The sequence below is a fragment of the Channa argus genome, chromosome 5, assembly GCF_033026475.1.
Source record: "Channa argus isolate prfri chromosome 5, Channa argus male v1.0, whole genome shotgun sequence".
In the NCBI taxonomy this organism is placed as follows: Eukaryota; Metazoa; Chordata; class Actinopteri; order Anabantiformes; family Channidae; genus Channa; species Channa argus.
This window is the reverse complement of record NC_090201.1, coordinates 11,536,605-11,559,365: the sequence shown is the minus strand read 5'-3', so window position 1 is coordinate 11,559,365 and position 22,761 is coordinate 11,536,605. Positions and strand designations below refer to the sequence as shown.

Here is a 22,761-nt window from a genome sequence, read left to right as displayed (position 1 = left end):
ACTTCAATTGTAATGTTTCCTGCCGTCCATGTTCTCAAGTCAGAAATGATGAATGCTTTCTGGCATGCACAATATGTCGAGTGTGATTCACCACTAATAAATCAAATGGTTTCAATGAACTGGTGCAAAGTCAAAAGCAAATAGTTTCCTAAAAATAAATTGGCCCTATTTTGAACTCTTCTTCTGAAGCTTGTGTCATTTAATGTCCAGTGTCTTTTCAGATGCAAAAACTTCTTGGTGGTTAAAATTTCAACATAATTTCCAGAAGAGTTAAACTAAATTTCTTCCATATGGGGCTGTCACATAAAACAGAGTGAGCGAGGGGAGCGAGCCTTGCATGGCAAGAGGAGAAATAAAAAACGGACACATTTCAAACATGTTTTATGTCAAAAGCTCTATTGCAGGATTGTTCTATAGTAAAGATGATATCTAGGAGACATTTACAAGCTTTTCTTCTCACACATCGCTTAACCTTTTAGATAACGACTCCATACTTGTAATATCTTCTCCTCGTTGGGTCTTTCTTCTTCCTGGGAAACCTTTTGCATCAGACAACCTTGCCTGCAGCTAGCTGTCAGAATCCCATGGACTTTTGCCAAAGATGATATACACATACTGCTTTCTCAGAACAAACCACTGTAAATAGCCAAGCTGCAAAACAGATGTCAGGCAGTAGAAGTGCACAGTGGTGGCTCCTTCCAGAGGACCCGGCTATCTGTGGACATGGCTTATTTATCTTGCCTTTGTTTAATGTTTTTAAATCCCATTATTTTCTCTGGCTGCACTGGTACTGATAATCCCAAAGCACCTTATTGGTTAAAACAATGTGTCTTTTGCTTCCCCCCCACTTCTGTTCATATTCTTTAAGACAGCCGCATTTTCCACGTGAGCGTCATTCATTGCTCCATGTGAAGAAATCAAGTGGACAGGTATCGACGGTGAAATGAGCTTTGTACTATGCCGCATTCATCTCACAGTACAAGAGTGAGAGAGATGCTCCGTTACTGTACCTGCATTCATGTTTACTTTGTTAAGTAACCTTAGCTGACACAAAATAGGTTTGCTAATGTCATTCATATTTGTTAATAAACCAAACTTAAATTGAACATTTGATTTGATATTGTTCATGTTCAGAAATCATTTACATTTATTGTGAAGGGGCGATTTCTACACCAAATATAATGCCAGTCTACAGTATTTAATAGTTCAATTCAAATCAATTCAATTCAACTTTATTTATATAGCGCCAATTCACAACAAAGTCATTTCAAGGCACTTTACAGAATAAAGTCAAGACTATAAAATTGTAGAGAGAGAACCCAACAATTCCCCCTTGAACAAGCCCTAGGCAACAGTGGAGAGGAAAAACTCCCTTTAAGAGAAGAAACCTCCAGCAGAACCAGGCTCAGGGTGGGCAGCCATCTTCTTTGACCTGTTGGGGTCATTGCAACGTGAAGAGAGAAATGAAAAGAGCAACAAAAAGGGACAACAAAACATTGAGCAGGTTGGTCGGACCAGTACCTGCAGACTGGAAAACACACAGCTCCAAACAGGGGGACAAGTGCAGAAAGGGACAGAGAGATGGAGACAGAGAAGGAGAAAGACAACTATGGGAGAAAACCCACAGAGTTAATGTCATACAGTGGTGACAATTGTGGGGTGAGAGGAGAGGAGAGAGGGACAAGAGGAAGAAAAGGAGCTCGGTGCATTGGGGGGTGGGTGTGAACCCTGCCACCCTGGCTGAGTCAGAGACCAACCAACTTTTATGTGATTCATCCTCTGGGACTGACTGGGATTTGACTGTCTGCACAAAATTTAATGAAATCCACCTAATTATTGAAGAGATATTTCAGTCTGGAGAGAGAGGAAGGAATCTGCTATTGAGGATAAACTTGAAAAGATATGATATTCATATTATGTTGCCATTAAACAGATTTCTCATTGTCAGCTCGCACCTTCCTCGTGTCTCTTTTGAAACATTTGCCCTGCATCTCTCTGAATATAGCCGTGGAAACATTTCCTCATCATGTCTTCATACTTGAGCAGTTAGACTGATTTGAGGAAGATTTGTTTTTTTATTGTTGCCTGTGTCTGCCTCACAAAGGATGACTGATGTGTGTGTTTCCCCTCAGAGACCTCTGCTGCTCCAGTCTGACTACAATCACAGTAACCTGCCTCTAGAACCCAGAGAGAGAAGTGCAGTATCTCAGCATGCCAAATGGTGAGCTCACTGTTTTGATTTACGCGTTAGTAATGACCATAACACCAGATTTGATTACTTTGACCACTTAACGGCATGCGAAAAGGCCCTAACTGAACTTGAAAGCTTGTTGGAACTCATTGTTCCAACGAGATATGGTAACACTTAAACTTTATTTTGGACTGAATTCAACATCCATCCACTTCCCTCCCAAAAGGCTAAAGGTAAACTTCTGTTTTTACCTTCACTAACAACTTCTTCGCTCCCTCCCACCCCCAGACACTTTGTTCTCGCTCCATCCTTCACTTGAAATTTCAGAGTTTCTTCGTCTGAGTTGCAGATGAGGTCCACAATACAAGCAGGATGAATTCAGCTTCTTGTGTTTGGTGTTAGAACTGCCAAGCCATTTTTATATTTATACTTGTGGATCATAGCTTTATGTTGCCATATTTTCCACTTTGGATGTTTACAGCATTTTTGAGTGATTGTTCAGGAATTGAGGCTTTTCAGGACTGCATTGGAAGGTTTTGCATCGTTTGTAAAAAGAAGCATTAAATTGCTGGTTTACAGTCGAACTGGTGATGGGTGTTACCATTCTGGATACATGTTGGGGCGATGAGTGTGTGGTCAGTGCCTCAGATGGGATGGAGTCCTGAAGTATCATTAGCTGACGATGATGAGGTTTAAAGGCGGAGCAGACTGGGAAACTAGACAAGTCTGTATATAAGATGTAAAGAGAGGATGTCTCTGCGACACGGTTGGAGCTGGATGGATTCTGCAGTGAGTGTGGTGATGAAAACTCATGATGAACTGTCTTGGAACCTGCTTACAGCCGATGAAAAGGTGGCGGAATATCAGCCAGTTATAAACATGTATAGTATTTATTGGTCAAAAATATTATGTGTTACTACGATTTCAAGTTGCAGTATCTTTTTATTGGTGGAAAGTTACACTATATACCTGAATGTATCTAAGCACACAAAACTGGGCTGAAATGCACATACACTCAACACAAACACTGAATCATCTTAAATTAAATAGGATCAATCTGAGTACAACAGATTACTTTGAAACAAATACAAGACGGTTACTTTATTCTAAAGCAAATAGAGACAAAACAAATTACACAGGAGGAAAAAGGTTTTTTGGGGAAAAAATAAAAATAAAAACTGACCCCTATTTGCAGCAACCAGTCGATCCTCTAACTATAAATCTTAAAATCTTAATTGCTGTAAGATGAATAAGGAAATATCTGCATCTAAGTTAGCATAAAGGGTTAAGAGGTCGAGACTTTAAGAAAGGGCATTTCCAGTAATTTGGTGTAAATAACAATTAAAGGTTGCAGCGCTGGCAGATTGAATATATGAGTGAAACTTGCTTAGCAGAAGTCAATGACATGGAAACTCAGATTCCACACATGTCAGTCAGCAGAGTTGCCAGCCTCAGCATGACCCCAAATTCCACTCTGTAACCCGTCTGACATCCTCTGTAATCCATTAGCCTCACCAAATATGTAAAACCCCATCGCCAAAGGTGTGGAAAAACACTTGGATGACGATAATTTCTCCTTTTCTGCTTTTCATGTTCTCCTCCTGACAGCATTTTTCCTTTTCATCTGCCATCATCTGATTGACAGCATTGGGGTAAACTCCCAGCATAGGTCAGTATCAGATGTATTACTAACATGGATGTCAAGTTTCTGGCGATGTTTGACCCTAATTGCAGGCCGAATTTTCCCAAAAGTGGAAAATTAGTAGCTCTCGTTATGCTGCCAGACACTCTCCTCTTTTTTATCCAACTCTCCAGCCTGTTTATTATTACCAACTGTGGTTTGCACAGTCATGCAGGACGTTGAGGGTCTGCAGCTTTTAATAAACTGAGATGCTTTATCTTCAGGAGTTGCAGAACTGTGTGTTGATGTTCCAAGAAGGTTCAGCATTCAGTGTGTGTGCATTAAGACCTCTGGACATCTTTTTAAATGTAAGCAAATTCAGATTCAGTTTTGAGATCCAACTCTTGAATAGAAACAATTCTTCTCTTTCCCTCACTTCTACTGAAATGAGTCATTCACAATTAGTGAACTGTTCACAAACTGCATGTCACCAATCTCCAGAGCACAGAAAGGAGGGTGATCTCACCCTCTGCTTCATCACCTCAGGGACTCAAACAACCTGGTTTTACTCCTAAACAATGTGAGATCACAGAAATGAAACTGGAAAATCTTTTTACATTAATGGTTTTTGTCTGTTTTTCCATGTTTTGATCCAAAGAACATATTTTGGCAAGATGCTCTGAACTATCACCACATCCAAAATAAATGCTGAGACACAAAGAAAAGATTTCAGTGATTGGCTAAAGATGGGAATGTGAGTGTGTCTGTGTTTATTTGGAATTTTGTCCATAAAGCAACTCTAAATCTATCCATAAAACCATTTAAGTGAGCTCCCAGGCTCCATACAACAGTGTGTATGTGTGTGTGTTTGAGAGAGAGCGAGCCAGAGAGACTATGGAGAAAGTTGCATTGTTAAATAGAACAAAGATTACCACATTAAAATATTCACACACACACACGTCTTTACCTCATGCGGTGACTGGTTAATGATATTAAATCTTTGATGTCCTCATGTGTGTCATAAAAATAAACTGCATAGCTGACAAGAACTGGCATTTCACTGCATTTGCTGTTGGTTTTTCCACTAAAGAGGTCATGTTTTCACTAATCTATTTGTCTGTATCTACTCAAGTTGAACTATGGACTGAGGAAGAATTGATTTGGTTCTGTTAGATGTTTTATTACTTAATGGACAAAAATGCTAAATCATTTTGGCATTTAATTTGTCAATTACTCCACTTTAACTACACATTCCAAATTTTCTATTTTTCTTTGCTCCATTTAGAGTAAAAGCCCACAATCACGTCATGCATTTTGCAATTGCAACCATTTGTACAACTTGCAACATAATTGCAACATTTTCCATGCTATAAAAAACTGCTAGTGAGCAAGCAGCAATTACTTTTGCCACCAACGCATAATTAGCAAATTGGTCATAAACCCCAAATCTATGAAACAGGGTCACAGACGTAGAATGACTTCAGTTGAAGCTAAAACTAGAGTGAATTTATTGGTCACAAGTGTCACTAAACAGAAATGTTAATGCTTGTCCAAATCAGAATAATCTGTTTTTAGAATAAAAAAAAAAAAGAAAATCATAAATCTACTAAACATTTAGTTTTGATTAGAAAAGCTTAAAAAAGAGTAAAAGCCAGAAGAACTTGAGGAAACTCCTTACCTGCACACGCTGAAGGACAACACAGTCATAAATGGGCAGATAAAGCTCCTGAAAGCACTGACAGATGTTAGCACAATAGATTCCTGCTGACAGACATGAGGGGAAGTGTGTGTGTATTTGCTTTCTCCCCCACACACAAAACATTTCATTTTAATCCTTAACTCAACACTTTGACATAATGTAAAAGCAGCAGCTCAAGTTATAGGTTTTTTAAATCTGAAAGGATGCTTGCTTAATTTGGTACAGATATATCTATGTCCTCTGCAGATGGATGTAATAACTTTGGTTATAACTTTAATTTTTTTTAAATAACTTTAAATTTTTATCTAGACCCACTGATTTGGTAAAAAATATATATCTATTTAGTGGTAACAAAGAAATATTAGCATGACCATATTTAACCATATTGTGCACCATTCTGCACAATCAAGTATAGTGTCAGCAGCAGCTATTTCTGCCAGAAATGTGCAGCCAAAATGTAAACTTCCACAACAACAATATTTTAAGCTGCTCTTTACCTCACTTAAATTCTACCGTGAATTTTTCAACGTTCACAGAAAGTGTGACAGCATTGGCAAAAGCATTGCAAAGTCATACTGGAAGGAGGTGGACAAACCTAATCAATGAGGGCCTTCAGAGGAATTAAAGTATGTGTTAGCTAATCAAATGTAGACCCACCGTCTTCAGCTCCCATACTTGATTTACAGTTTCCCACTTGCCATGTTTCCTATTTTTCTTCCAATTTTGAGGGTGTACATGCAAGTTCCATCTTCAAGCGTTCCCTACTTTGTGATTGATGCAATTTTGCTTCTATTATTTTGAATCAGTCGCTTGTTTCTGGTCTGACCGCATAATTTTTACTGTGTCTACTGTCTCCTGAATCAGGTTGACCACTAGACTTCCACTCTCTTTCTGCTCTCTTGTCTCCTCCACTGTGATACTTCAGCAGCCAAACCACAGACCTCAATTGCCCAGCATTCCTTGGGGAGGGGAAAAGAGGCCTAATGTAGCAAACTATGAAATTAACATTCAAGACAAACCTCCCAAACCACAAAACTATTTCATGAGATCAACAGTTGCAGAATTTCACAACTGAGATCAATATTATTGTATTATTTAACATTTTAACTTTGTTCAATGTTTCTATTATATGAAAGAAGGAGAGTAACTTTAAGGTTGAGTCAGCTTACCATACACACTGTATAGCTTAGAAAAATATAGTTTTGAAGAAATAACTGTGGAGATATGTGCACAGCTGAAGTTCAAATGTTGGTATGATCCCAATGTATTAATTTTTACTAATTATGCGTATTAATACAGCAATTTCTACCTATTACCTCAAAACTAGAAATATGTGCATGATATGAAATAAAAGTTTACGATACATCTTTCCTAAAATACACATGGACTCAGGTAGTTACACAATGCATAGACAGGAATTTTAATGTATATTTCACTTACAAATCTGTTCCAACCACAAGTCACTTTTCAACAACCAATGATGCACTGCGTCTGCGTATACTGTAAGTACAAAAGCCCCAAACATTTATCAAAAGGCAACATATTAATGGTACAAATACCAATTTGTACAACAAATCTTACCACACACCGGTCATTCTCTACAAGTGATTAGTGAGCAATAAATGAGAACTGCTCACAAAGCCTTTCTTTAGGCTGGTAGCTTTTAAAATCCATGAATCAAGAGCACAGTATGTGCTGAAAACAATATAATGCATGTAAAGCTGTAGCAATTTGCTCTTGCCTTTAAATGTACAATTCCTGCCATTTTTCTGCCAAGATGGCTAAGCAGTGAGGTAATGAGATATACTGATGGATTTTCTTCACCACTTCTTTCATTGCACTGGAATGTAAAATATTTACTTTTGTTTCCCGGTTCTTTGTCTACATTTATGAAGCTACTAAGTAAGTTTTCTTACCACATATTTGTAGGTATTGCTGTGTCTTTGAGTATTTCTAGAATAGAGTATAATAATAGATATAATAATAGAGTATAATTTTTTTTTAATCATATCAATACTTTAAAATCCATCATCAATATTCACTGGTATGCATGTTGCATGAGTTATGAGATAATTACTGTCCAAATACACAACAAGTTCCCAAATAGAGATGCAGGATAAAGCTGAAAAACACTTTTTGAAGCAGCAAACTCAATGTAATTTATATTAGGGTTATAACATTTTTTGTCCTATAGCCATATGCATGACAAGATTTTAAAGAGAACTTGACAAGAATAAAACACCTGTAACTGTAACAATGTTAATTATGGGATTCAAAAATGTAATGCCACATCATCCAAATGTACTTAATCAGTGCCAAATCCCATCAGTAGTAAACCCCTATGCTTTTGTATCAGAAAAGGAAAGTACAGTTAAAAACTGATCCTTTCATGGTAATACTGGAGTGTTTAGAGGATGGATGAAGGTCATGGAAGAGGTCAGCATCACTTCAACTGTCTTTGTGAGCAGTGAACCCAGACATTGCTGTAGCAGATAATGTTATAAAGTACAGAGAGAAAAGCTCTTTTACAAATGTTACTCTGCATCTTATTTGCCACTAAAATACTTACATAAATAAATTATCTGTAAAAGCAACTGCAGTGTTTGTCTATGCTGAATGAAAGAAACTATAAAGGAAAAGGAAAACATACTTTTCATGCACACACAAACATAAAAGCAACTAATGGATGTATAGTAAAGATGAAGTGAGTCAGTCTGAAGCATATTTGTATTCTTTAATCCAGGTTCATCCTAGACAGGCTGCATGTAGGAGAAATGTGCCTGTAACAGAATGTAAGAGAAGTGTAATGATGCCAAAAATACAGTACATGGTGAAAGATGCATATCATAATTGTTAAGTTTTTTGCATTCACACAACCTACTTAAACCTACTAAATGAGGCCAGTCTTGATGATTAGTGGTATTTCAAGTTCATCGGTTAAACTTTTTTGCACAAAATCCAACTGTACATTTTTTATCTAAATACATAAACGTGATGTCACTGAGGAGGCTGGCAAAAATTCCAAATACATTTCAAAAAAAGGGAGGAGCTTAGGTTACTATTGAATTTAGTCTCATTCTTTAGCCATTTTATAATGTATAACTGATCTCATTTTTATTCCGACTAGATTTCATGAAAAACAAAATGTGTTTGAAATTAGTAGCAGTGTACTGTAGGTGTGCAAGCCTCCTTTCTGAGAACAGTACTCAACTTTGAGACAAAAGCATAAAACTACCTTTAAAAACTAAAAATACATACAAAATATAATGTTACAGAAAGTTTTTGTACTGCAAGAAAAACACACTAAACATTTGAGAAATTATCCAAAAATAAACCCATCAAACTCTATCAAAAAGGCACCTTAGACAAAGATAATCCCTGTGCTGGAGTGGTTAAAGGGGCTTGGGCTTGAATAAAAAGAGAAGGAAAAAGCCAAATTGCTGCATGGAAAACACTAGATCGCCACAAGAAAGGCTACATAATAGATAGATGGAGATTTAATTGCATAAATGTTTTAGTTGCTGATTGTCTAAAAGCAAAATTTAAAGACACAAAATGTATGTCTGTAAAATGTAAAGATTTGACTACATTTCTTTTGAAATACTGAAACATATTAAAATGATCTATATCTTTCAGCACTGAAAAACTTTACAAACAACAATCATTTGCATTTTACTTTTGCGCTGCATTTTTTGCAACATGGTGCATTTTAAAGATAAAACATGCATGGGGAAGATTCTCTCCTGATCATGCAGATATTGTTTATGAATTTATACTCTTAATTCTAACAGTAGGAGGATAAAAAGACAACTTAAAATATATAAAACAGTAAACAATAAAACAAACAAAAAGCCAGGTTGAATAAAAACAGTGTCCAACAAGCTCTGCCCTGCTTTGGCAAAAACAATCCCCCTGTCATACCGGTGGAGGAGGTTCCCCTCCTTCATGCCAACCCAAACTGCCAGCCCAGTCTGTAAAAGTGATCCACACTGGTGCAGCAAGATCATCATTAAGTCTCCCTCCTTTTCTTTTTTATCCCATTCTGTGGCTTCATTCTCAGGCTGGAAAGGCTTGCTCCCCCTGCAGGTGAGAGGTTGGAATGACGCTGTATTCCTAACCAGATAAGGGGGACGTGGTGCCTCTGGTTCCACTGAGGGGGTTAAAATCGGAAAGTCACTGGGATTGATAAGACAAATAAGCGGAGCAGGTGCAGGGATCACACCCTGCTGGTTGGATGGCAGCGGTAGGTGCAGTTGGACAGATGCTCTGTCTCATCATCAGCATTCTGGGAACACCCTCCCTCAGAACAAGCCTCTGAAAGACAAAGTGATAAGACATGACTTCAGTACTGTAGCTGTGTGGCAGAAAAATATGTTACACTAAAAATGACCATTTATAGTCATCATAAGAGAGTATTATATAGAAACTTCTACCACAGCTGGCACCTGCATCTTTTTCTGGCATCAGCAGATGAGTTTGGCACAGGCTGGGCACGTTGAGGTTGGGTCCCTCATGACTGGTGCCCAACTGGAGACGCCTCATGTGACGGACTACTGCTGTGGCATTGAATGCTTGCTGCAGAGAAAAAGATACAAATGCAGCATAATCCACAAAAATGCAGAACTTTCACAAACTGGGACTCAGACAGCATAAAACAGTGACTGCTTTATTTTTGACTTATTACAATGCAACCTCTATAAGCTTGATTTGTGAGCAATTTGGTAAAAGAATGATTTTGACCTCCTCATAACGTAACTTAAGTAGGCCTTAGAAGCACATAGAGGTAACCAGCGCATTTCACTGCTGAAGAGTAAAGAAATGAAAAGAAATGAAAAGAAATGCGAAAAAATAAAGGTAATGGTAAACATAAAACCATTGGCCTAAGGTTTTATTTAATATTACAAATTCACAACTGAAACAAGAGCATTTAGAAAAAGAAGACAATTTTTGAATGTTTTCTGAGGTTCAGTTTAAAACAAGACATGCTGCTGTAGCTATAAACTTTAAACGTTGTATATATACCAGAAGGGGGGAAACACACAGATCATCTAAGATAAACTTGAAGTTTAAGTTACCTTCCACTTGCTCTTAGCAAAATTCTTCTTGATCTGAGCACTGACAGATTCATGGATGTTTTTATCCAGAGCTGTGTCTCCAGCAATCCTGTCAAAGAACAGAGTACATGTCTCTCTATGTAAGAACCTTTGTGAAAATCTTTATAGACAAAAGATAACAAGTCAAAAGACCAAAATGATGCTCTATGATGCTGTAAGTGCAACATAATATAGCAAACTAGGAAAAGTACCAGGGGTGCTGAAGTGCCTGGTCACAGGTGTAACGTATGTTGGGGTCTTTCTCCATCAGATGGACTATGAAGTCTTTAGCTTTAATAACAAAAAAAAGGGTAAAATGTCAGTAGCTGCACATTTATTTCTGAAGGCTCCAACATCAACTTCAAACAGGATATGGCTTATTAATGTAATAGTATTTCTGGATCTATCGGTAAAAGAATAAAAAACGTTTGAGGTCATTCCCATACACTACAATACTGGTAGCTCCATGTAGTTTCATCTGTTCTAAAAGTTAAATATGGTCGCCAGAAATGGGAAAAATGGGACAAAGTCCAAGAGCTGAGCCAGTGAAAAAAAACCAACATGGGTTCACTGCCATGATCTGTGGGCTCAACACCTGCGAGGTGATCAGTAGAGGCTGGACTAAATATTTATTGGTTAGAGAAACAAAACTCTAAACAGGTTTAACACTTCTGTGCAAATCAATTTCTCTCAAGGCAGACAGATCATTCAGTTGTTGTAGGTGACAGTGTTCATTCTTAACAACTGTGTGATACTGCCTATGGATGGATTTATCTTTTTGAGCATCAAGACAAATCCATATGCTGGGATAACTGTGGTAAAGATAATGCAGCTACAACAGTTTCAAAGATGTCTCATGTTCACAACAATTTTGTGTATTAGAAAAACAACTTTTCGAGGACAGCTCGTTGTTTTATGGACATTTTAAACAATTGGACATTCAGTGTCATGTAAAATATAATTCCCATAAGAGCTTTAAGTACGATGGGATGTTAACTGGAGGACAAAAACCTTTGGGTTCTTGTTTAGTTTAGTTTAAACATAATTTTGATCTTAATTAAAAAAAAAAAACACTTGGAGACCTGGTCTATAGAGATGTGTATTTGCTACATCTGTATGAAGAATCAAGCTTATGGTGACAAAAAAAGATTAAGTAAAACTGGATTAATACCTGAATCAGAAATATCATCCCAGTAAGGAGAATCAAACTCGTATTCGGCCTTCAGGATCTGTTCAAAGAGTTTGGAATCATTCTCGTCATAGAAGGGAGGATAACCACACAACCTGAGGCAAAACAAAACAGCATAGGTATTATATTTCTTCTGAAGTGGCATCGTTTGGAACAAAAAACATCAATATTTGGTTCTATTTAAATACTGTGTGAGTGCAAAATTATTGTTCAGAAATGTTTTCATCCACTGCTCAATTAGGCCCAGGTTGTAAAAATACTCACAGAATATAGGCTATGACACCAATGGACCAGCAGTCTACTGCTTTGCTGTAGGGGTTTTGAGCCAAGACTTCAGGGGCTGAAGTATGAAGACAAGGACACTCAGTTAAGTTAAATGTTAAAATGGATACAAATTATATGGCACTCTTAAATGTCATTTCTTGGAATTATTGGACATTTAAGACAGTAGGTAACTGCTTTACCAACATAACCAGGTGTTCCACAGGCTGTCGACATCACACTGTCAGACCCTTCGATTTTAGACAGACCAAAGTCACTGATCATGATTTTGGAGTCTTCATCCATACTGTAGTACAACAGGTTTTCTGGCTACAATGACAAAAACAATACTGAAATCAGGGGCGTAGACAGAGTACCATACCAACAGAAAAGCAAGAAAACAATTCATGCTGAAAAACAAAAACATTCCTGAACAAGCAAAAGAGCATAAACAGCCACCCACACAAAAACACAGAGGCAGACTAATTACAGACAGGCTTATGAAGACAACTAAAGTTAAAAGTTTTCTTATTATCTGCAAAAGCACATGATGATGCAAAATACTTGGAAACATGTTTTTAATTTGGGGTAACACAGGAAGTTTTTTGAGTGTTGATACAAACAGAGTAGCATGATTTTAATCAATAGATGAAATTAAAAAAATCCATTGCAACGTAAAGATAAGATTTTCCTAGATGTCTGAGTCTTGGCTGACCTTGAGGTCACGGTGCACGATGCCCATGTCATGGAGGTATTTAACAGCATCCAGGATCTGCTGAATGAGCTTACTGGCATCTTTCTCTGTGTAGAAACCTTTCTCTATGATACGATCGAAGAGTTCCCCACCAGACACCCTGCATTAGGAGAGATGGAAGAATCAAAAGTAGAAGTATGAAAAGGAGCAGTGTAAAACTAAATGCTGGAGTATTTTAAAAATCCATTTACAGACAGAAATGGGTTATTTTTAACACTAACACTATAACAGTATGTACTACATGTGAATCTCACATCTCACCAACAAAACAAATGCAGGTTGATAGAAAGTATCTTATTCAAAAAAATCCGTATGTGGAAAAATAAAGGAAACCACATAGTTTGTCTGCTTGACAATAAACTTTGAAGCCACTAGATGGAGACTTTACTCTAATATTAATATCTCCCTCCCTCCCTCTCTCTCTCTCTTTCTCTCACACACACACACACACACACACACACAAACACACATTATAAATATATGTTTAAGCATGTTTGCCTCTCTTTGACAGTTTCAGGTGAAGAGTATAGAGAGACAGACAATATTTTTACCATAAAGTAAACAAGGTAAAGAAATCAGAGAAACAGGACAGACGGACATACAGAGACACTGATGAAAAAGAGAAGCAAAAGAGAAACTGACATGTCATCTATCTGTAACAGCTAAGTTGGACAACAATATCCCCTTTGTCACCTAGTCCTCATAGTTTCACATCACACAGTGGGCCACTGTGGCAGGAAGGTAGAGCGGTTGTCCACCAATCTCACAGTTGTTGCTTCAATCCCCGGCTCCTCCGGTCACATGTCGAAGTGTCCTTGAGTAAGACACTGACCCCTATTTAGTTGCTCCCGGTGAGCGTTGGCCAGCTCAATAGCAGCTCCCCCACCAGTGTGTGTGTGTGATTGTGAGTGTGAATGGATGAATAAGAAGCAGTGTAAAGTGCTTTGAGTGCCAATAAGTAGAAAAAGCGCTATATAAGTGCAGACCATTTACCATTTATCCCTCATGAAACATTATAAAAATGTGCAATTATCCTTCCCTTCATAAATGAACACCTCTCTCCCTGCAACCATTTTCAATTTAATCTAATTCTCTAATTCGAACCTGACTGTGATAAATGCAGAAATTAGTTGTATATTCAGGAGCTGCCCAGTCTGCCTGATCTTAACCTGTCCTTTATCAGGAGGGGTAGGTAGGACACTGACAGGCTGCAGGTGTGAGGATGAACTACCTGTTTATGAGAAGGCATAGCACAGTGTCGGTATGCACAATAAATGTGTTAGAGAGTGCAATTAATAGCATGTGACTGTCAGTGTGTAGTATATTTTGCGTGAGAGTTTGAAACACCCATTACACAAAGAAGAATCACATAAACCTACACATATTTGAATACTCACAGTTGCATGACAAGGTAGAGGTGTGATTTACTCTCGAATATCTCTTCCAGGGATACAATGTTGGCATGTTTAATCCTGTGAGCAGGGAAAGGAGAGAAAGAAGACAAGAAATTAAGTTGTTCATTTTATTTTTCTTCTTATAATACCCATAACCCCACTAGCTCATTTATTTTAGCCAGTATTTAGTTTTTCTTGAATTTTGTCAGGAGGTAGAATAAATAATTCCCATAGGTGTCATGAGAATTAGTGGGACAATCAGTGCATGTACCCACGTATGAACCCACCACGCAGCTTCATCCTATAATCACATGTACTGCTTACTGGCTGTGGAGGTGGCTACATTGTGTGGTGGCATGCAGCCTTCTAATTGGCTGAACTCTGTGTTGAGCTGCCCCTTGAAACCTGTGGGTGCTGTGACGGGTGAGAATATGACTCACCAAATACAGAATGGAATTGTCTGATCAGTGTGTACAGTGTGTATCCCCGTGTCATGACAAACATCTGTCTACATGCTCTTCAGGCTTGTATTTCTAGGTAGCACAACAAAATAGGTCAGATCATTCCAATATTACCAATGTTTCACTGAGTTATGATGGAAGCCTCTTATGGGGTTTGCTCTTTAAAAGTTTATTCAACGCTGGTGGAACAACACTGACATTAATGACAGTATTTTATGGTAGTTTTACCTTTCGCTGTAATGAATTTAGGGTTGATCATTAAGTCTCATACAAGCACAAGTATTAAAAATTTAAACAAGACCCAAACCTTGATCAGCCCATTGCCATATTGTGATAAGTGTGATACTCTTGCAATTTAAAGGTGTCCTGTGGAGTTTTATTAAATTAAGTAAGAAATATTTATTCTCTGAAATGCTTTGAGTGTATCCTATTACATGTGATGTGTAGAATGTATTTCTTTCCCATAAAATACTCGTATAGCTATTTAAGAACATCAAATCAAATATATTATTTTTAAAAATTGCAATTTTTTACATAGAAGTAATTTTGCTCTTTAAAAAAATAAATTTTAATCTTTACTGTTTTTGATGGGGCTCTGCTAAGTTGTCTATACTTTAAAACCACAATCTGTGGATTTGTGGAAGTGCATTTAACTAATGGCAAGGATGTGGATTATGACACTCTGTATGTGCTCTCATGGCCCTACACAATATGAACACAAAGGGGGCCTAGCATGTTGCTTAACATGCCTTCATAATGCACTCCATGTATTTCTGTGAAACCTAGTCAATAAATTAGCATCAGTATCAAGGCTTTACACACGTTTGAAGGTGAATGTGTTGACTTGGGCATAGGAAGACAAGACAACACAAGTCATGGGTCTAACCTGCTCCAGAGGCAACTGTGTCACTCACTGAAAAAGCACTGGCAGTGGGGCTGAGATTGTGTTTTAATAGAGAGGCTTCCCTGCAAAATGTGAGAAAAGCAATAATTTCTGCTTAGTTAGTAAGTGTAGAAATGTCTATAGTATCTCAGTGTGGAAGGGGAGACTGACCCAGGACAGGATGAATGATGGATTAAACCTGCAAAGTGAGCACATGCCAAAACATGTATGGGCTTGAACATAAACATATGTACACAATTAGTAAAGATCAGATACATGCAATCAAGATGTTGCATGTAAGACTTCTTAGTAGGTGTGTATTTGTGTGAACTTATGATAGACACAGAGTTGAAATGTTTACTCAGGGCTGGTGAGTCATTGGCTTAACTCTGCCAAAACCTGTAGGTCTCACACACATCACAATGTAGAAGTCTGTTACCTACTCTGTAGCCAGTGACATCTAGGTGAAAGTGGCAAATGTACAACTTAAATAATGACACAGCTCATTGATTTATTCCTTTTGGACATGTGTCTATTAAGTTTGAACAGATTTGGTCATTACAATTTTTTATTCTCTGCACATTTGTCCTTTTGTGTTTCATTGGTCTTACTTGGAGCTGTAACAAAAGTTTTTTGTTTATTAACATAGTGAACTAAGTGGGCTGTGAATGAATTTATGCTTCCTACAATGTCTGCAGGGTTTAAAAGCTATTGAGAATGGTGTTTTCAAAAATTTCTTGTGGCTTCTGTGAAGTGTTTCCACAAAAAAACAAAAAAAAAAAAAAACAAATCACTTACAATATTGACAGAGTTCAGCTTTCAGGTCAAGAGAGATTAATTCGTTAATGTGAACCAATCTGGTTCCTTCAACAGAAAACACAATTATACATCTCTGCCTTTATTATCTTTATTAGAAAGGGTATTTCTGGTTTTCTTGATGTGTCAGAGTTTATATTACTAAAGGAAGTTCCAATATTTTACTCCAATTCTCTAATATGGAGGGAATCCTAAAATGGGGGCTGTCATTTTTATTCCTCAATACATGGAATATAGAGAAATACAAATATAGAGAAATGTTAAATGGTCAGGAACACACCAGTAAGCTTGTAACCAACTTTTCAGATATGCTATCCATTAATGTTAATAAGACATTTCAGGTTTTCAACACGGACCCTGCAGGAATTGCACACCAACTCTTTTGACTGGTTGCTGCAGCTGCCCTGCTACTGTACAGCCACTTTCAAGCAGTAATTATAACATTACATTCAACTGAGTGTATTTAATACGGATCATAAATACACCAACTTAAACTGAGCTATTAGTTATTAAACGGATAATAAATGAACTTACACAGCATGTCCAATGAAAACACTGTTAGGTTTAAATACACTGTTAAGTGCTATGTAAAAGAAACCAAGTAAACACCGATAATTACCGAGACATAACAAGACAATTCCAAATGACAAGTCTGGCTCTATTCTCATGGGAAGGAGCAGCAGATAAAAAGCAGGCCACGCTTTTAGTTTCAGTGTGTTTGTTATGGTTTTTGGTGCCAAAACAACAAGAGCACAGATTTTTTTTACTATACATCTTCAGACTTTTGCCACAACTCTTCAGTTAAAATACTTATGAGGGGAGATTACAAAAAGTAGAAACAGCTAATCACACCTATAGAGGGCCGTTGTGATGATTTTAGTTTTTGTTGATCAACCCAGAAGTTAGCATCTCCCCTCCCTTAACAAAAATCCAGTGCCATGTTTCTGCTGGCTATTGAATTGTTGTGGAAAATAAGCTCAGTGATAAACTTATGATACTTACACATTTTGTACAGCAAGATAATCTTCAAAAATAAACCACCACTACTATCATTTTTTAAACTTAAATACACTTGTAAGAAGTAAATAGGTATTGTTACTGAATTAAAACACAGTCGAAATAAATCGCAGTTTATGAACTCAATGAGGCTGTAATAATGGATTAGTGAGTTGATGAGTCTGTGACAGGATGACTTTTAATGCTCCCAACCTCTGTAGTCTCATTTAACCACTTGTTAGTAACTGCCTCTTTAAGACAATTTAAAGCTAAAAAAAGTGTTAGTGAGGTATTTACTGAGGGATTTTATGTTGTAGAATAAAACATAACAATCTCTTGACCTTTTGTTAACTACAGATCTTATACATGGCATTTAACCAAAAACCCATAACCAAAAAAAAAAAACCAAACAAACAAAAAATACAGACTTCCGGATGAGGGAACCAGAAGTGGAAAAATTCTAGGTGATTTCTGGTCTTTAGGACTCTATTCTAAGACTTGGGGGACTGGAGGATGACATGTTTAAATGAGTAATGAAAGCTTTGTGTGAGTCCATACAAACTTCAGACAAAGCAAACAAGCTGTGATTTTTCAGGCCAAGTTTACATCAGTTTACTCCATGAGTCAAAATTGTCATCCAACTGTTAACTAACCTCAATGACTCTCATTCCACTGTGCTCACCTCAGGAGAGATCATAGCTGTATATTTGCTAGAGTTGTGTGACTCCTGTAACCCAGGCAACAACAGCTCTAAAAATAACTTGGGACCAAATGTAGATCAGCCATTTTCACCATGGTGTGTAATTCCCCCATCTAAAGAGAAGTACGTCTGAAGCCCCCAACAATTGCCAGGATTTGTACAGTCACTTGCTTTGTCTTAATATAATAAAACATTATTTCACCTTTCAAACATAGAGAATAAACTTGTACAGGTGTAGGTGTGAGCACTTCTGGGGATTGTATTTGATATGTCTCTATAAACCAAGCAAAATCAACTTACCTGCAAGATGAAACTATCCACTTAGCAGATGAACACGTTCAATGTGCTAAGTGTATAGTTTTTATTCTTGCCTGTGGTTATATTAAACAGTTCAACCAATTACAAAACACCTAACAATCTGAACAACAAACATTAAAATGTTACTGAAAAAATTGCAGCAGTTTTGCTTTCCAGAATCAACTAGTCAGGTAAATCCAACAAATCTAGCAGCTTTTCAAAGGGACCATCTTTACAAAATATAAAAGACATCAGTTCCTGAAATTGCATGAAATTGCTATTGGGAAACACATTATTGTAGATCCTATTACAACAGTTTATATCATATACAACAAATGCCATATTTAGTTATGTGGTACAATACACATGATGCAGTAATGGAGATACAGTAATGAAAAATGTGCCGTCTTGAACTAAATCTAGCATTTCCAAAGAAGGCTGCACATAACTAAAGATAGGTGGTTACAATTCAGAACTGCTTTGATAAGTGATTCATTAATCATAAATAGAATTAATGTTGTATTTTTTAATAATAGAAAAATAGGGTACATTATTGCTCAGGGTCCCAAATCAAATTAGTCCACTTACTTATGCAGCACTGCAATCTCATTCTCAATGCTGTTTTCCTTTCCCTCTAGTGCCTTCTTTGGGATGCACTTGATAGCCACCAACTTCTGGGTCCTTTTCTCCTCGGCTAGGACCACTTCAGAGAATGCTCCCCTGAAACACAAACAAACAGATCAGTCTGTCAGACCTCAGTATATTTACCACAGACTGTGTAGGCAGACGTCTTACAGATGTCTGTGGTAATATAGAAAAAAAGAAACTCCTGGTTTGATGTAAATTGATCAAACCTTAGTGAAAACTTCGATACTGATATTTAGGAGCTAGCAGAAATTCTACACTGTTTCTGGCAGATTATGTTTATTTTTAATTTTAGCCTCCTCCTGAAGGTTGCTGCTATTCAAATTTTGGAGATGTAACAACTTAGTGGGATGATTTGGAAGCACCAATATAAAATGCTGGGTTTCATATTTGTGAAAAATGCTTGTAATAGCCTAAAACTTTCAAATTTCCATTCTCACCTACGTGATTCCCATAAATTAAGCGGATGGTTAGAGTCTGCATTGCCATTGTGGTATGGTATAAACAAATAAACCAAAAAAATAAATAAAAAATGCTTCTACACACTTGGATCTATTACTTAAATTTTAATCATATATTTGATGGGTGCACATACAGCTAAAAGAAATTACACAATACCTGTATTGATGTTATAAGGGATAGATAGAGATGGCACAGTTTCATACTTTTGACTTGTAATCTACCATGTAACCAGTAAACTCAAGACAGATGAATGATTTTAGATTTAGGCATGTGGGGCTATAAATTACTGACTTAGCTAATGCGAGGATTCCATGTGTGTTTGTTTTTCAGGCAATTCCATATTAGCAAGTGCCAAGTTAGATGCATCTCCGATTTTTGATAGTGGACACTGAAGTTATCATAGAACATGAACATTCACACAGGATTTCAGCTGTATAGACCACATAAAGGGATGAAACACAATTTATGAAACCTTGTCCAGACTCAGCAAGTGCCACAGGGCCAAAACTTGTTCTTGAGCTTAGTAATAAATGGTATTAGCTCTGTGATTTGAACACTGTAGTTACATTTAGATTTATGTATTTTTTACTACATATTGTTTACTCATATTTCTTCTGATTTTTGCTATGAAACAATTATTGAAGCTACACCAACTTGTGGTAAAGAAATGTTTGCTATGAAATAGACCTGTCATGTCTTTGTCTCCCTAAAACAGGTGTTATTAAGCTTTTGTTATTACTTTTATTTATTATATTATTGTTATACTGTTATTAAGAAAATTTGAATGTCTTCATTTCCTTGTGTGGATACATATGGTGTGGCCCACATAACTTCAAAGAGCTTCTTCAGAATGTTTGGCTAAGAATTATATATATTAGGTTAGGCACTCAGTTGTTAACATCAGGATTAGGGTAAAGGGTTAGGGAATGTAGTTTGTGTAGTGAGACATGACGCTCTCTCTCTCTCTGTGTGTGTGTGTGTGTGTGTGTGTGTGTGTGTGTGTGTGTGTGTGTGTGTGTGTGTGTGTGTGTGTGTGTGTGTGTAAAGATTAGATTATATTAAATTCAGCTTTAATGTCATTACACATGTACAAATACAAGAAAACAAAATGCAGTTTAGTATCTAACCAGAAGTGTAATAACAAGTCGAAAATATACGGTGTCTATAGTATGTACAGGATAGGCAATTTTATGGACATAATGTACTTGTGGAAGAACTATGGACATAATATACAGACGGGAGTTCTGTGGACATGATGTACAGATGAATGTGTGTTATGAGGTGTTGACTCTCAAAAGAAACTATAAATACATATTTACAAGTCAATATGTGCAAAGTGTAGCATTAAATTACATTACATTAAGAATAATGCATAATAGAATAATAAACAGTTGACAGTGCAGTGTAAAAAGCTATTGCATAGTATTCAGTACATGAGTATTGTGATAAATGTGATTTGTTCTTAATAGATAAAGTGAAAAACTTTTAAAAACTTTACTGATCAATCTATTAATCTTCCCCCCCCCCCCCCCCCCCCAAAAAAAGAACTTTTCTGAAAACAAAATTATTCCAACTTTATGGGCAACAGTGTAGGTTTTCTGTGTATAAATGAAAGAAAAATGCCACCAGATAAAAATGCTAAAGCCCAAATTCTTCTGTGAATTCTGTACTTAAAAATAATACTTAAAATGTGTTTAAAAATATGTTCTTTTCCATATGAGTCAATGACAGGTATGTAGCATGCACGTTTTGTGTGAGAAGAAGAGAAAGCAGAAGACATGGGACTGCATATATTAGTGGTTTTAAATCCTTCAGCTACTCCTACACTACCCACTACTAAATGCCTAGATCAGATGTGGTCATCGAAGGACACAAATCAGAAGATAAGAGTTTACTTTACAGTATCTGGCCTTATTCAATCGTCATCTAGGATGGTGAATTCCAGCTTGTCACTAAATGAACATACCCCATTCAGGTAATCAGCAGTGGGTAGGGCAAAGATATAAGAAAACAAGCAGGACAGGGATTATTGAGGACCAGGGTTATAAACTGGAAACACAGCAAAAATCCCATGGAGCCTCACCGAATATTCAGCATTGGCCATTTGAAATGGGAGTCCATGTTTAGTACTGCTACTAAACATTATATTTACAGCTTTATGCGTACTTTATTTAGAATCACAATTAATTTGACTGCTTGTATGCAAGGATATGTCTTCTACAACTGGGGGGTTATTCCATCATTCCAACCTTGTTGCTAAAATAAAACGTTTATGCTAAAATACATTTATTACAATGGTTAAATTTTTTGTATCAAAAAAGGGTTATCGAGAATTGTACATTTTCATTAGTATTAGTATTGGTATTAAGTTTTTTGGTATTGCAACAACCATGGTGTATAGTAGTCAAAATGTACACTCTCTGTGTGTTGTGCTTTATGACAATTACCTATTTATAACTTTTCTGGTGTTAACCAAAGCTTACAGAACACTAAACCCATTTCTTGATCAAAGTAACAATTATCCTGGGAGTACGGCTTTGTGGTCACACCTCAACAAGAAAGTAAAACTGCCACAGAAAAGCCATTAGCTTTGGCAGAAATCCAGCTGTGTGGAGGAGGTTGTCAGTGCTGCAAATTCCTCTGTAGCATTTGGAGGATTTTGTTGACATTCTCCATGCACCCACTGACACGCCAAGGGGCTCTGGGGAAGTGTCACAGTCGTTCACACAAACACTGGTAAAACTAACAACATTAATGTGCCTTTAACAACATGGATATCTTATCGTATCTGTTATTTGAGTAATTTTTCATACGAGTTTCCTCATAACTTTCTTTTAAATGTACCCAGTGTAAAATCTAATGAATCTGCCTCGTGGATTACTTAAAAAAGGTGAAGCAATTTGAAGTTTAAGCTATTTTTTAGCTGAGACCCTTCAAAATACTCTTTCCAAAAAGAGAAACCTTTAACCCTGACTTCCTGTTACCAAACAGCACTGGGCATTGTTTTTATGTACTTCCTCTAAATACTTCTTTCTGAATAGCAGAGAACTTTAGGGAAATGCCTATATTTTGCTGGGCAATGTTCTAAAACACAACACTTTTACAATGAGACAATGTAGCTTCTGTTAAAGGGGATTTGCTTTTACAACTGTTATAAATAAAGGAGTCTTTGCCAATGATGATATTCATTCTGTACATAATAATATAATAATATTATTGGCCATGCTGCTTACAAATTAACCAAACTAGAGACAGAGAGAGACAGTGTTTTCTGATGTCTGATAAAAATGTTAATGTGT

General features: G+C 36.9%; 1 protein-coding gene across 2 annotated transcripts in view; it reads right to left on the bottom strand.

The window, feature by feature from the left end:
- Positions 1-8,226: 8,226 nt before the first annotated feature.
- Positions 8,227-22,761, bottom strand: part of camk1b (calcium/calmodulin-dependent protein kinase Ib) — a 29,871-nt gene continuing 15,336 nt past the window's right edge. The window contains exons 3-12 of one of the 2 annotated variants that reach the window (XM_067505002.1): positions 18,944-19,075; positions 14,206-14,280; positions 12,770-12,908; positions 12,258-12,384; positions 12,058-12,133; positions 11,776-11,888; positions 10,817-10,895; positions 10,587-10,674; positions 9,945-10,086; positions 8,227-9,825 (exon numbers count right to left, since the gene is read on the bottom strand). In XM_067505002.1, the coding sequence (XP_067361103.1) occupies positions 9,728-9,825; positions 9,945-10,086; positions 10,587-10,674; positions 10,817-10,895; positions 11,776-11,888; positions 12,058-12,133; positions 12,258-12,384; positions 12,770-12,908; positions 14,206-14,280; positions 18,944-19,075 (1,069 nt within the window). In that variant the 3' untranslated portion in view covers positions 8,227-9,727. The remainder of the gene's footprint in view (positions 9,826-9,944; positions 10,087-10,586; positions 10,675-10,816; positions 10,896-11,775; positions 11,889-12,057; positions 12,134-12,257; positions 12,385-12,769; positions 12,909-14,205; positions 14,281-18,943; positions 19,076-22,761) is intronic. The other variant, XM_067505003.1, reaches the window with a different exon arrangement.